The 16,180-nt window shown below is 39.5% G+C and overlaps 1 protein-coding gene across 2 annotated transcripts; it reads right to left on the bottom strand.

Annotated features, from left to right (window-relative positions):
* Nucleotides 1–1,309: 1,309 nt before the first annotated feature.
* dgat2 (diacylglycerol O-acyltransferase 2) lies at nt 1,310–16,170 on the bottom strand. Of its 2 annotated transcripts, none has more exons than XM_054625677.1 (8): nt 15,939–16,170; nt 12,071–12,199; nt 11,735–11,842; nt 10,525–10,595; nt 6,761–6,965; nt 6,012–6,186; nt 2,069–2,271; nt 1,310–1,847 (listed from the first exon to the last, which is right to left on the bottom strand). In XM_054625677.1, the coding sequence occupies exons 1-8, from the start codon at nt 16,003–16,005 to the stop codon at nt 1,693–1,695; spliced, it is 1,113 nt and encodes a 370-aa protein (XP_054481652.1). In that variant the 5' UTR covers nt 16,006–16,170; the 3' UTR covers nt 1,310–1,692. The 2 variants fall into 2 exon arrangements, with proteins under 2 accessions (XP_054481652.1, XP_054481653.1); XM_054625678.1 differs by lacking the exon at nt 15,939–16,170 and adding an exon at nt 14,639–15,003.
* Between the last annotated feature and the right edge of the window lie 10 nt (nt 16,171–16,180).

Consider the following 16,180-nt stretch of genomic DNA (forward strand, 5'->3'; position numbering starts at 1 on the left):
AAGTCAATTCCCTAATGGTTTATATTTAATTTATAAAAAACTGTAAGATTGGTTTATGAGGATTGGTAACAGGTACACTGCAACTCTGCTGACATTGTTTATATATGTATAAATATATATATATATCGTGTCAAATGTGCTCATGAGGACTCAGAGATGTCACAATCAAATGATGGTCATCTCTTTCAGTAAATTGGAGAAAAAGACGCAGCATTTATAATAAATAGGTAAGGTGTTGGGGAAAATGTTTCCAAAAAACAAGACAAAAAAACACACACATCTCCTTCTGAAAACATATAAAAGTTTAATTTAAATATTGGCAGACGGACGATGCCATTCATCATATTGACAGATCACTCTCGCCGTTTATTTCTTGCAAATTTATTGCACATGGATTATACTACTTTCTTTAAGAAGGCACAGTGGTGAAACCAAAGGGAAATGGCTATTCAAATGACAATCTGATTATTAATTTCCCCATCTTCATGTCCGTCAACATAACTTTCTTCGATAATTCCCGATATCTATTCCATACCCAAATACTCTTATTTCACAAAAGTACTAGGGGCACCCTCAAAACATTACATAGTACCAGTAATAAGACCGGTATAATCACTTCATTTTTCAATTATCACCCATGGCACGGTTACAAAGACATCTACTGTACACCGGAATCCTCAAACATTCAGGATTTTCACCCACAAAACATGATCTCCTTTAACTACAGCTAAATACCTTCATTTTAAAGAAGTTACAAGACGTCAGTGTAGTTTTTGTTGCATAGACAAAAACACACCAGTAGGAACAGAAAGGGAAATCAAGCCAAGCAGCACAATTACTTTCTTGGAAAATTTCTCATATCAAAAAGGCACAAAAACCTCAGCAATACGAAAAGTGCATCAGAAATATCCACTGTTGGACGAGAACTAAAATAGGCTTGTTCCTCTCTACAGCATACAATTAATACTTTATGGCATTTTACAATCACAGGAACAGATTTACATGCGTATGCATTCATAATATATATATATATTTATATATCCATCCTGTATAATTCCTTCACTTTTGGCTTTTATGCAGTAGAAATACATGCCTGTGTGGGGACAACCCAGGTCTTTGGCTCAATAACATTTTTGGCTTAACATCCCACTAATGAAGTGGAATCTTCCATTTGCATTGTTTGTGCATTAAGCATATAATTTAATCCTAAAGAGCTTGGAGAGAATTACATGGCTGCATGAGTGAAAGACTTCTCTGAAGTCCTGCATGTTAGCTTCCAGCTCCACCTGGTTCAAATCCCCCCCCCCCCCCCCCCCCCCATAAACACAGCCTGAACCCAATGCCTTCAAAGAGAAATGGAAACAGCAATGGCCCAATTTTTGATGTGGGATTTGGTATAAGAACCGAGATGGTTAAACCTGATTGCAGCAGCAGGGAGATGTGACTGTTCTTCAAACCTGCCATTTCCTGAGATGGAACTATGCCAACATATGTGCGTGTGACATGAGTGCAGAGAGCAAAGGTTTCTTTAGCAAACGTCCTCATGTGTAGAGTTTGCAGTCCAGAGATAATCCAAAATCAGGCCGCAAGATAGTAAACTGTGCAGGGGTGGGGAAGGGGAAGAGGGGGGGCAGAGTTTTTTTTGAAGATGCTGTCAAAAAGTTCAGAGCTTCAACAGGCCCCCTTGTCCTTTCACTGGATGTACAGGATGTCGCTCTCTTTCAGGCCGAAGCGGGTCTTGTACTTGTCAAAAAGGCACTGCAGGGACCTGATGTACATCGCGTGGTACAGGTCCACCATCTCATCGGTTGGATCCTCAATTTTTGGCACAGTGATTGGCTCTCCAACTATAATAAGAAGGGGAATTTAAACAAAGAGTTGATCAAATAAACTTTGGTTGAAGTTGTAAGAACCATCAGTGTTAACCAATAATACACCGTGTTACTTGGACAAAGGAAATACGGTTAACTGTACTAAAATAGCAGAGTATTGTTGACATTTTTAGAGATAACCCTAATCTGTGTCTACGTCAATCACTCCAAGAAAACATTAGCTTGAACAAACTTGCCTATGGTGGTGATAGGATTGCAATAAGGCACAATGCCCCAGGAGTTGCCAAAGAACAGGCCACATCCATGGAAGACGCATGGGGCAAAGCCTATGATCTTCTGTAACCTCCTTTGGATGGACCTCCAGTAGCTCCCCTCCTCAAAGATCACCTGCTTGTAGGCATCGTTCTCTCCAAAGGAATACACTGGAACCAGGTCAGACCTGAGGAAACACAGAGGAGGTAACTCAACTAACTGTCCCCTAAATGTCCACTTTCAAAAGCAATGCTACTGTAGGACAATGCCAGGAAGTATGTTTCTAGAGTTGAAACATCTAAGATCGGCAACAACGTAAGTGAAACAAGTTTAATATATACCACAGTTTTCTAGTGGTGGAGACATGTAAGAAAAAACAGGCTTACATGTATTTTATGAAATTTGGAAAGATGCGATGAAGAACTATCAAGTGGCAGTTAAAGAAGCAAGAACTTCTTTCTTCTCTAATTTAATTACAGCAAACCACTCAAATCCAAGACTTTTATTTAAAATAATTGACCCAATGGTCACCCCCTCCCCCTGTCATTTTACTGATGCCTCACAAGAGGTGTGTGAGCAGTTTTTATTTTTTTTTGCAAACAGAGTACGGCAACAAATTTCCCCCCCAGACCGTGTTTTACATGTTAGTAGGGATATTCTTAGTTATTTTAGCAGTTTCAATCCTGTATCGCTTTCATTTTTAGCAGAAACCATATCCTGTATGAAACCAACCACGTGCAGCCTTGATTTTATACCAACTAAATTTCTTAAAGAGGTTATTGACACAGTCGGGCCCAGTATTTTATTGATTATTAATAGCTCGTTAGCCACAGGAACTATTCCATCCAGTCTTAAACTGATGTCCAACCTCTTTTAAAGAAACCGAATCTTGATCCCTCGGTTCTTAACAATTTTAGGCCAATTTCTAAACTTCCGTTTTTATCAAAAGTTTTAGAGAAAGTTGTTTCAACCCAACTTCTACCTTTTATGTGTCTTAATGATGTGTTTGAGAAATTTCAGTCAGGTTTTAGAGCACTACACAGTACAGAAACCGCCCTCCTCAAGGTATCCAATGACCTCCTTTTAAGAACTTAAGAGTTCTTTTTGATTCCGACTTCAGTTTCAGACCCCACATCACAAAGATACTCTAGTCCTGTTTCCTCAAAATCAGAACCATCTCCATAATAAAACCAATCCTCACTCACCCAGACCTGGAAAAAATCATACATGCATTTGTCTTTTCAAGACTGGACTACTGCAACTCCCTCCTCTCTGGCATTAACCACAAATCACTCTCTCGCCTCCAACTGGTTCAGAACTCAGCAGCTAGGCTTCTTACTGGTTGTAACAGACGACATCACATCACCCCAATCCTGGCTTCTCTTCACTGGCTCCCTGTTCATTTTAGAATTGATTTTAAGATTTTACTGATCACTTTTAAAGCACGTCTGGGTCTGGCCCAGACATACATAGGAGAAATGTTGACCCCGTATGAGCCAGCTCGCAGCCTTAGATCCTCAGGTAGGGCCCTTCTGGCTGTTCCAAAGTCGAGACTAAAAACTAAAGACGACCATGCTTTTGCCATAAGGGCCCCTCGGCTTTGGAACGACCTGCCTGAAGAGATAAGGCTTGCAGAATCAGTAGTCTCTTTTAAATCACTTGGCTCAATGGCTTTTATGTGATGTCGTCGTTTTAATGTTTCGTTTTATTTGGTTTTACTATTTATCTTATATTCGTTTACTATTTTATGTTTATCTATTTCACTTGATTTTATTGATTTTGTTCGTTTATTTGATTGTCACTTGTTATTTCATTTTATTTCTTAGTTTAGTTTTATCCTAACGATTGTTTTTAATGTTTCATCTATTGCACTGTTTTGCTGCCTTGTCTGTCGAAGCACTTTGTAAACCTTGTTCTTACAAGGTGCTATATAAATAAAGTTATTATTATTATTATTATTATTATTATTATTATTATTATTATTATTATTATTAAGAGAAATAGAATACAAGTACAACGGAATTAGCAAGCTAGCTTACTATCCAGCCGTTCAAACAGTTGTTCACAAACTTTGTTTGGTTCATTTTTTAAAACCGTGGCAGCGCTAAAGCATGGTGGAATTAACAAGCTTGCTAGCTTGCCACCATGCTTTAACGCTGCACCGGTTCCAGGAAATGAGCCAAAACAAGTTGTCAATCGTCAGGCAATAACATGTGCTTTTCTGTGTGTGAATGAAGCATTAAATTGTCAAATTGGACTCATTAACTCTGGCTCTCTATGCTTCGTCACGTTACTACTCCACTGTTGGTACTGCAAAACCTTGGTGAGTCCGCAGCTTTCTTTAAGTCAGTTTAGTTTGTCTACGACGGTCAAATTGGCAAAAGTACACATAGAAATGGCCGCCGCTCTGACCATCCTGCTACATTGATTTGAATGGCAATGTCCATTCTTTTCCTATTTTATTTCAATGGATGGAGACCTAACGAATGTAAAACAATAAAAAAGGTTCCGATGTTGATAAAACCTCACAGAAAGCCTATAAACATAGCTATCCCCTGGCTAAAACATAAACTTTGTAAACTTGTTTATATAATTATATGCATAAATTATATGCTCTGATATTTTTCTTGCTTTTTTTATTATTACTGTCATATCTGTAATTTCAATGGCTTTGGGAACAATTATGGCACTGGAATAATTACTTATCTGAGATAGCCATCATATATAACTGGTTGGCTTGAATTTCTATACATGTCTCTACGTCACCGACCTTTCACTTAGGTTAGCAGACAAGAACGAAAACATTTATATATGCAATGTTGTAATTATTATTTATCAGTAGGTCATGATAATTAGCACCTAGGCAGACTGCTGTAGTTTCCAGTTCACAGGCATTTCAAAATTTGGTGTGGGTCTATATTCAGCTTCAGTGTTGGTGCTCAGCCATGCTTTTGTCTTGCCAGGTATGCCAGTTATAAAAGAGTTTATGTAAACAGAAAATGTTCTGGATCAGTGTTAAAGCTACATCAGATCTGTGGCCACGCTTACAATGTAGCATTTGAGAGAGAGAGAGAGAGAGAGAGACAGCTTTTGGACCTAGACAATTTGGAACTCCACATTTTTCACAATATTGGTGGATTTCTTTCAAACTTTTTCATTAATCACTGAAAAAGTAGCACCGTCTACACCAGTGTCAACCTCTTTGGTTTGTGCCCCTTTAAAAGACTACTAATTTGAATACTTTTTGAAGGCCTGCAATGATAAAACTGTCCCAGATATTACAAGCAATAAGAAAAAAAGTGGGGCAGAAATTAATTTATAGCAACCAAAATATTCTGTATACTGTAAACATTTCCACATTTCTAAGTTTCTTTTTATTAAATTTGTGATTGAAAACGTTGATTTTCAATTTGACTAAATCTTCTGCAGAAATCAACTGAAGTTCAACCAGCTTTAATATAAGATATATAAGCTTATATCTTAAAAGAATCAAAACCAAACTCTAAAAGGTCCAGAAAGTGAACCCAAAGCGACCTCATTTCAGTTATGAATGAAGTTCTGCATAACTGCATGTCCCTTCTAGCAAGCTCTAAGCTCCTTTTGACACGGTGCACCCTGTGATAAGCCACAGCTATATAATCAGGCTTGTTTGGGTTAAGGAGACACAAACCGGGTTCACTTCCATTCATAGTACAGTTTGTTATAAAGATTAATGCATGGCTGAGCCCAACGCCTGTCTGACCCCTACTAAAGGACAATGCACACTCTCTGTAAGGTCCTTTCAACCTTCTTGTGAATAATAATCTAGGGATTACTCTTTCCAATGAGTCCCTGCAGCCATGAAAATGACATTAATTTCACATAAATCAGATTTGGTTCGAGGCTGTGTTTGGGCCTTGTCTGCGAGGTGTTGTGCAGCCAGCTCACCCTTTCTGCAGGGCCAGCCTCACAAAGCCTTTACGGTTCTTCAGGGTGACAGTGTTCATGCCCGGCGCGCACTGCAGAGACTCTGCCGCTCCTCCGACAACGATGACCACAGCATTTCCTGTCCCGTTGCGCGACAGCAGATAGTCGATTGAGTTCTTGTTCACTGGACAGATACCTGAGGAACAAAAAGAAAGATGATTATAACTGCAGTAAAGAAGCAGTGCACACAAGGAAAATACACTGACCTCTTAAGTCTGTTAACATCTGCTTAATCCTTTTAGATCTGGTCAAATTCTGGCTGCAAATATTGGAATTAACAGTCTTATTTAACAAATCTAGGCCAAATGTAAAATAAACCCATGTGCAAAATTTGATCTGCAGCAGCTGAAAATAAAAAAAACAGCCTCAAAACAGAACATTTGCAGAGAAAATTGTTGCATTACACATTACAACAAAAAGAGGAGCAAAGAATGTTCTATGAGGGCCATTTACACATGAAGCATTCTGAAACAACATGTATAATGACCTATAGTACCCTAAAGGCAGTATGTACAGTATCTATGGGTAAAGCTGAACAGCAAACAGCCCTTCAGAACAGAACAGTTCTCTATCAATCTGTGAAATCAGCAGATCCAGGCAAACAGAAGCTATTTCAGCTGTGCAACAGGACAAAGGTCCGCTCCCTTACAGATACAGCTATCTGATTTTTCAAGGACTCAGACGAGCCTCCGTTGCTCCTCAATGCTCACCTCCAGACATGAGGTAGTCCCGAAGGACGGGAATCCGGAAGTTTCCCGCCAGGGTAGCCAGGGAGGGCTTGATGCCCGGGAAGTTCTTGGTGAAGCCCGTCGCCTCGGTCCCGAAGTTGCAGAAAGCACCGAAACAGAAGATGCCGTGCGGGTGGTAGCCAAAGATGTAGTTCCGGCTGGGCAGCAGGTTGTGGGTTTTAATTAGCTGTAGGAGAATAACACAAAGAAGACCAGTGTGAGGCTGATTTCTACACTGCCAGACTTGGGAACATCTGATTGAAGAAATGTCAAGTTAGTGACCAATATGGCTTTAGGGCTTTAGAACAGAAGCTGCTTACTACTTCCACACCAAATACGTATTATACACATCATAAAATACAGTCTAATCTTAAGCTTGGTGTTTTACTGAAAACTGTCTCTATGTAACATTATTGTTGAGATGTACCATACAAATAAACTTTATTATTATACTATATCATTAAAGTCTTTATAGTAAATTAATATTTGCAGTTAGTAGTATACAATACATCAACATACTTTACCATTATGCATATATATATTTATATATTATGCTGCTGCAACTAACGATTACATTTATTGTTGATTAATCGATCATTTTCTCTATTTAACAATTGCTTGGTCTATCAAATGTAAGACAAAGGTGATAAGCAAATTAACGCTTATCGCTTCTTTTTTCTGACCAAAAATATTCAAATGAAATGTTTTCCTTCATATCTGGTAGGCTGGAACTAGAGGCTATAAATTATTTTTAATTGAAAATTACATTATAGATCAAATAGATCATCAATATAGTTGCCAATCAATCTCTGAAATGCAATCAAGCTTAATCCACAATGTCAACAGGTGGAGCATGGTGTTCTGTATCATAAGCAAGACATTTTCTTCATGAAATCCTCAATCCATAAATTCAGGAAAAGGTACATGGATGAAGAAGAGTATGAAGGGTATTATTTTTTGACTTTCCAGTCTGAACAAACTACACACTGAAGACCAGCTTAGAATAAGTGTGTTGGATGAATTTTAGATACAGCTCATGTTTTTAGTAGAACGAGGACATCCTTATCAGCTCAAACCCGACTGCTCAAGTGCAGCTATAAAATAATTACCCACTTCACATGTTGTTCATGTATATCATATTGGCAGCCATAAACCTTAAACATTCAGTATTATTTTAACATCCTGGTTTCATGTTAAACTTGTAAAATTGCAGAATCTCATAAGAAACTAAAGCTGTGCTCTGATCTGCACTGTAGACTTGATTCCATCACCGTGTGTACACAAAGCTCCCTTCGTCGCTGGTCAAACACAACCGTTGCATTACCACATTAGCAGAGGAGCTCACATTCAAGTTCTCCATAGCACCGCACGACTCCACCTGGCTACCATGGCAGATGTGGAAGGATTACAGCAGGACCAAGGGAGATGTGACCAGCATTAAAGCTAGGGTTGGCAACTTTAAAAAAATATAACTTTTCATTGTGATTGCTCAAACAAAAGCTCAGTCTCTATACCCTGACAGTAGTACATGCTATATATAATATTTGAAAAAATATCAATCCTCCTCTTAGTGCTTCTAATGGTGTTTCTCAGATTCAAGCCCCCTGAAGAAAACCAATCAGAGCCGAGAAGTCTCAAACGCAGCTCCCAATCACTATTTGTGAAGCTTGTGAACTTCAAACAAACTGTCAAACAACATTCTGTTGACGCGTCGCCTATTTCTCGCCTCAAATGGTTTAAAAAATATATTTAAGTGGCCCAGCTGCCATGTTGATAACAGTCGAGTCATATCCAACCTCTGCCCATCGACCAGGTGCCTATTTGAGGTGAGAAATTCATTGCAAAATCTCTATTCACATATTTGATGAGTGCTGCCTAGTTTAGTGGAATCTTACAAACTTCATTAGGGGCACTTAAAACGAGGCAGAGGAACCAGATTTTTCATGTCCTACTGTCATAATGACAGTTTAAGCAAATATGAATAAAAGTAATATTTATAAAATAACCAACACCTTATATAGTGAGAAGAGAATCTCAGTAAAGAGATGGAGGCTATAGATTTGCTGGTTACTGCATAAAAGTCTGAGTCTTTGTTTGAGGCAGACGCTGATGTCACAGTCCCACTCCACACTTCTTACAGTTCTCCCTCTGATTTTAAGGCTGGTTTGGACCTTGACCGGTTTGCTTCCAACTCATATAAATAATAATCATATGCTCATGAGCGATAGAGAACACTTGCCCTACAATCAATCGATGGCCCTGCAGATATATTCTGGTTATTTTGAGCTATGAGACTAAAGTAAAAGTACCAGTTAATCACAATGTGTTCGACCTTTTCAACTCCGCTGCAAGGAATAAAGTTTCAACTACAGTCTCAACTTGTGTCAGTAGCTAATAACCGATATTTCAACATTTGACAGAAAAAAAAACAGCAAAATTAAAAAAACGTCGGCCAATTTAAGTCTTTGGGCGAAATTGGGATTAAAGCGAGACAGTCAGCTGGCATCAGGCGTCAGGGAGACAAGTGAATGATCTCATCAAGCCACTGTGACAAACGGCTACATAGAACACATTGTTCAGATCAATGAGATGAGCAAAGTTCATCTGCAAAAAGTGGGACTTCAAATTCCTCCCTCTGGAGTCAGACAGCCCTCTTTTCTTTCTTCACTCTGTACAGCAGAGATAAGCTTGTCAACACCTGGTGAAGGGATTTAATACTATGAAACCTAGTCAGAAGGGTAATGCTTTCTTTGTATCGCAAGTAACATGTAAAGTAAGGAAGTGATGGAATCAACCAAGCTGCGTGAAAGTTGTGTGTTTCATTAGCATTCTGAGGAGCGGTTAGCAAAACAAAAGCTAATTCAGCATCAGAGAGGAATTTATTAAAAAATCAATAAAAAAAATCAATACTGGATCTTTTGTTTTACACTGATCTACTTTGTTTTTCTTTTCAATTGTGTTGTCTATAAAATGTAACAAAATACCTGAAAATGTCCCTCACATTATCCCTATGTCCTAGAAGACATGTTAACCGTCAAAAGTTTACAATGATACAAAAAAGAAAAGAAGCAAATTGTCTTACTGGAGGAGCTGGAACCAGAGAACTAGAAAGATTTAATAACAAAAATCTAAATAGTTGCTGATTATTTTTGTGGAAAACAACTGATCAATTAATCACTGTTTCAGCTCTCAGCTGTACAAAAGTGATGATTCAATAAAATCCCATGACAACTAACTGAATCATGCAGGAAACCCTCAACCCATGACTTCTGGCTTCTTCACTGACAGTTAGTGTGTTTGCCTTAATCAGCGTTATATTCTCATCGAAAAGATGCTGTGGGGAATACCTGAGGGCCAAACAAGCTTAGCACTGCTCCTTGGCCTATCAGGTAGGACAAAGTCTAACACTCCCGACGGACGTCAAGCCCTCATCATAATCAACACGGGACAAGGCACAGCATGGAGCCGACAGCTGATATCCCATCCAACCCCTGATAAGCTTATCTACATTGTCAAACCTGTGCATGACTGGAAATCGATGAACTTGCTAAATCTTACAATACTGAAGCACAACAACTTTTTCTGTGTGGGCAGGAAATAGAGGAGGACGTGCTCACTTTCATGGTTCATCTCCATACTGGTTGCAATCCTGATGTCTCCATAACTCTGATGTTATCTTGAGTTTTCAAGGTTGGAGAAGTTTAAATTTAGCAATGGCCCACCAAGAATCTGACAGATTTACTCACCCTGATGGGGAAGTAGTCTCGGAAATATGTCCACACCGTCCAGTTTCTCACCCAAGAGGACCTCCTGCCACCTGAGGAGGACATTACAGATTAGAACTCATTTCATTAGCATTAGCATTAGCAAATATACAGCTGCAACCAACAATTCATTTCATCAGCAATTCATCCCTTTAAGTTTCTTTGGAATATTCCATTAAAGAAAGGGTAGGTAATGTTCCTCAAGAAAAAAGGATTATATTAGTTGAAATTATCTTTACATGCCAGCAGCCATTAATTATTCAAAGGCTAAAAAACCCCATCATTGGCTCATAACCGGAGTTTTCCACATGCCGCTAGCTTGATAGTTGAGAGTAATAACCACAGCATGTTTGTTGTTAACATTCATAATGATTATTTTGGGGGAGTGGTTTGTGAGGAAGGCCCGAAGAGACAGGCTTTCAGTATTGCTGACTTGGCAACTTTCTCGCTAGATTTAGTGTCTTTAGGAGCAAGCACTGCTAGCTGCATTCATTGGAAAGGAGTTGGAAACACTGGGCTGTTTTTTAATCTGGATTATTTATAAAAAGCTATCGTACTCTTGCTTGTTTGTAAACATTACAAACCCCAGTTTTAATTATATTATTTAGTTACAAGATGTCAGAAAAAAATAGAGTCCTAGGTAACCTCTCCAGATTGTCTGTTTTTATCGGGGAACACAAATTGTTTCCATTTACTGCTAATCATCGCATTGACAAACTGGAACCAATAAAATGTGCCTTGTGGTACTGTGAAGCTTAACTTTGGCATAGTGCTATGCTTTGAGCTAAATGCTAACATCCAAATGCTAACATAATAATGTTCGACAGGCATATATTTTACCAATGTTCACCGTCTTAGATCGCTAATTAGCACCAAATCAGCACCAAAAGTTTGGATACCAACCATAATTCAGCTCTACCAACTAAGTAGAAAATCTTAAAAATGAACAGAAATTACAATTCTAGTGCATACCTTTTTAATGGCGCAGCAAATTGGTCAAAGAAGAATTAAAATTCCATTATGTAATGTATATAGTATATAAATCATGAATTGAATAGATCGGCCCCATTATCACCGATATCTGGTCTAGCTATAATATCGGCCCGATATCGGTGCATCCCTACAGATGGGGGTCGAAATTGGACAATTATGCAACAGTGATTTTCTTGATTGACAGCTTTTAATGTCTTGCCTTGTTTGGGGGTGTTCCAGTCAACGATGAGCCAGGCGGTGTAAATGGCAGAAATAAGCCAGCAGTCAGTGCAGAACATGTAGATCAGCAGGAAAGTGCAGGCAGCACCTGGAGGAGAGAGGAGAGAGATGGTACAAACAAGCACTTGACTAGAAATTAAATGAAATTGTAGGCTAAACTAAAGGCTAAAATATTCTGTTAAAGGCTAACAGAGTAGTGTATGCGTGCAGCTCAGAGATCTGACCTCCTCATCAGGAGACTAATGAGACTACAAGCTTCTTCTAGCTTTCTTTGTTTTCTTGTGGCCTTAGCCCACAAACACATACACTCACTCACCCAGGGCCAAGAAGCTGATGACCCACTGCAGCACCGAGATGACCTGCAGATGCTTTTCCATCTTGGATCTGCAGGGCAAAAAAGCCACGGACAGGTCCTGCAGGGCAGAGAGGATGCTGCAGCCGGTGCCTGGAGGCAAAAGATCACAAATAATAAAAAGGAGAGTTCTATCAAAACTGTCAGATGTCCATGTGGGTTGATTATTGAAGATACAGCTAGAGACGTTTAAATAGATGAGGGAGAGAAGCATTGACAAGATGCAGTAACACTACAGTGATACTCATGGTTTGAGTTTAACAAACCCAAAAGTTGGACATCAAAGGAAATAAGGACATTTTAATGATTTCCTAGAAAGCTCTGTCAAACGACACAACGAAGCAGCCCTACATTGCTACACATTTCAGCCACAGCCTCAACCACTCACCAGGTCTTTTCAGTCACCAGCCCATGAAAGCGAAGCCATGCAGCTCATGTGAGGAGAGACGGCGAGCACAAGCAATGGACACATAAAGAGCATCCGAAGCAAGTCAAGCTCGTACCACTGAGAGCCAATTAGAAGAGGATCTCCCCTCCAGGACAACACGTCTACTCTAATCCCATCTGTGCACACTGAAAATAACCCAGCAGCGAGCTGCCACTGCTGCTAATGACTTTAAACTATGATGCTATGACGGCTTAAAGGCTGTCGCTGCTTGGATCAGTGCCAGGAGAGGACGCTAGGTCAGGATACGGCCAGTGACCGGTTCATGGCTGAATCTCCCCACTTACAGTATGTGCTCTCTGAGTCCGGATGGGAGCCAGATCAAACTGGTCAGCATGCAAGCATGAGAGGTACACAAACACTATCAGATGACGCAAGGTGGACCATGTGCTCATGGATGGTTTACTGAATGGGCCTAGCAGGCGCAGGCCCAGGGAAAGTGTTAGGGAGAAACATACCAACCAAGAACCAACTCAGAATGACCATAAAGATACACAAAACAACTGCAATTACACACAAAATAACTACAAATAAGGCCAAAACAACCACAAAGAGTCACAAAACGACCAAAGGAAAAAAACGATATGACCACAAAGACACACAGGACTACAAATAGATGCAAAATGACTACAGAAAGGGTTAAAAAAAAACACAATGAGACTTAAAAACACCAGAAAGGAGACGCAAACAACTGCAAAGACACACAAAATAAATACAAAAAGGGGCAAAACTACTAGAAAGTGACACACAATAACAACAAATGACCACAAAGAGACACAAAACAAATGCAAAAAGAGGTTTAACAACTTAACAGTCCGTGTGTGTTGTTCCTACAGTAGAGGCGGTGGGGCCAATGTCTGTGCCCAGGGACCCTTCCTCTCCTAATCCGCCAATACATGTGATTGTCTGACAAAATCCACCCTGTTTCTTTTAAATGTTCAGTTATTCCACTGGCTCAACAGATCTGCCTCGATGATTCTCTAACTGCACTGATAAGACTCATATCCATCTGCAGAGGCGACTCAAAGGACAAGTTCACATTCTTCAATCCTGACATGCCCATATGTACATTGAAAGAGATTTTGGTTGTTTTAATTGCGTCAACTTTCCCACACTGGCCGTGAACACATCCATCCCTAAATCCATTTCAATTTAACTGATGAGCGACAAAATCCTTCAGTCTGTCTACTGCTTTAGCATTCTATTTTCACTGAATAAATAACTTCCACATTCACATTTAAAACTTCATCAAAGCTCAAATTCTAAATATTTTAACTGCAGAAAAATGCAAAAAGAAAGAAATTGGTTGCACATAAACCTGGTTGATTGTTAGGAAGTACTGGCATTAAGAGACATCACAATGTTACTTGCTTTTTTTATAATGTATCATACTTTTTAAAAGTTTTGGAGAAAGTTTTTCTATTGCATTTCTGCAGTTTCCCTTTTAGAAAAAAAACCTCATTATAATAATTAGGGTATTTTAAAATGATAGTTTGTTTATATTTGCGTTTCTTCACGCAGAATAAAACATGACATGTTATAACTGGTGCGTGTGTGTGTGTGTGTGTGTGTGTGTGTGTGTGTGTGTGTGTGTGTGTGTGTGTGTGTGTTCTAGTTGACTTTCTTTCTTTCAAAACCAATGCACTCAAAAAAACAGTAATGTACAGAGCCATTGCATACTGGAATCTGCTCCCCTCATATTTGACTCTAACCAGGAATAAAGGTGAATTCAAAAGGAAACTTAAGGCAGCAATAATCAGAAAGGAAATTAGAGTAGATTAGGTTATTATTTAAGGTATTTTTGGACTGACAAAAATAATTTGTTTTTAATTCTCTGTTTTTTGTTTTTTGCATTATTTACATGTAATGTAAATGTTGGTTACTAAGTTTGTGTTTTGGTCACCAACAATGATCATGCTGTACTGCACTTTTTTCTTTTAATCTGTATTGTAATATCTTTTGCCTGGACCCCAGGAAGAATAGTCTCCACTATGGTGTGTAGACTAATGGGGATCTTTAATAAACTAAACTAAACTTGCTGTAAACCGACTTGCTGCACTGCTCAAACCCTGGAAACCTTGGCTTACCTTTGAGGACGCCAGAGTATGCAGCAAGAATGGTCTTCATAACTGAGCCCTTCTTGGATGGAGAGAGAGAGAGAGAAAGCGTGTTCCCTCTCTGTCGGGGTGATACAGGTCCGACCCTACTGCTCCTCTGACACGGCTGCCTTCAACTGCGGCACGCCGACGGGCCGGGCCGGCATTTAATCAGTGTGGGGAGGAGCGAACAGAACAGTGTATCAATAATGTCGTGAGGAGTCCCAGCCCCCTTTACAGCAACACTTAGGGCCTGGAGGTGGAAACCAGTGGAGCTGCTGGGCTTCTCTCTGTCTCTCTCTTTCTCTCTTTTTCTTTCTCCCTCTCTACCTCTCTGTATTTATTGGGCTAGTCAAGTGGGTCAGATGTGAAAAAAACACCCAGCATGTATTGACCATTGATCCTGCCTCTCCTTGGTGTCTCAATCCTGGATCTTTGGGGGTTGGATGAGACAGATGTGTGTGTCATAAATGCCACTGTTACAGTAACGCTGTGTAATATGCTTTTGCACCTGCTCGTACTAGTCAGCTTTTTTCTAGATTTGATGTATTAACAATAAGAATACTGTGTGTGTGTCCCACTCGGCAATACCTTATCTGCTGTGAGAAAATACATGTACTTATCTACCGGCAGGGACATGGTTGTTTGGATGAACACTTTCTGTGTCCTTCGTGTCACACGGTTGGTCTACTATATAAATCTACACAACCCATGTCAGAATGCAAATTTGAATGCAAATTTGAGCTCTTAAGAGATGGCTGTGTTTAAAAACCTAAATGACACAGAAGAGAAACAGATGCTCGTCAATGGCTACTGGAGCCTCGTTGCGCATGTGCCAATGCAACAGCTGATTCTCTTCTAAGTGTTGGGCTGGCATTCTGCAAAAAAAAAACCCCATCTCTTACGAAACTATTTTCATTGCCCTCATATCACATTGGGGATATGTTACATTTGTCGCAGTGGCACGGAGCGCGTCTGATCATACTACAGTGTGAGTTCAGAGTGTGGGTTTTCATTGCAAAAGTCCAAAGAGGCCGCCATCTGTTTGAGCCTCCAGGTAAATCCTGCTTCTACGGAAAGTAGTTTTGTGAAATTTTGGATAATTACTTAAATAAAACTAGACTGGCTTTTTTTAGTATGAGACCATGAGCCAAAAAGTTCAACTTCAACAATCTTAAAAGTAACTGATTATATCTGTCAAATAAATATATGGTAAAGTAAAAGGTGTATCATTTCCCTCTGAAATGTAGTGAAGTAGAACATGAAAAAGGAAAGAAAATAGTAACAGTACCTCGAAATCTCACTGCAGCACTTGAAGTTAGTTGCTTTCTTCCACTGGTTATGATCATCACCAGCATAACCAATACGCCTCAAATCATGAGTCAAGCCCCAGCTCTAAATAATGCATACCACATCAGCTCTCAAGTCAAGTTTAAATCTGCAGAAATAGCATTCTCGTTGACTCAAACAGGAGGCCAGAACCAATTTAACATCCCCCCGATACATTCCCCAGTCTGCTTCCTCACCCCCTAT

Source organism: Anoplopoma fimbria, chromosome 24 (assembly GCF_027596085.1).
Source record: "Anoplopoma fimbria isolate UVic2021 breed Golden Eagle Sablefish chromosome 24, Afim_UVic_2022, whole genome shotgun sequence".
In the NCBI taxonomy this organism is placed as follows: Eukaryota; Metazoa; Chordata; class Actinopteri; order Perciformes; family Anoplopomatidae; genus Anoplopoma; species Anoplopoma fimbria.

Excerpts from the sequence above, each read along its gene's own strand:
- dgat2 (XM_054625677.1), bottom strand. The coding sequence starts at position 16,005 with ATGCTGGTGATGATCATAACCAGTGGAAGAAAGCAACTAACTTCAAGT. Across the intron at positions 6,966-10,524 it reads GAGACTACTTCCCCATCAGG|CTAATTAAAACCCACAACCT; the intron begins GTGAGTAAATCT and ends ATTCTCCTACAG. Across the intron at positions 6,187-6,760 it reads GGACTACCTCATGTCTGGAG|GTATCTGTCCAGTGAACAAG; the intron begins GTGAGCATTGAG and ends TTTGTTCCTCAG.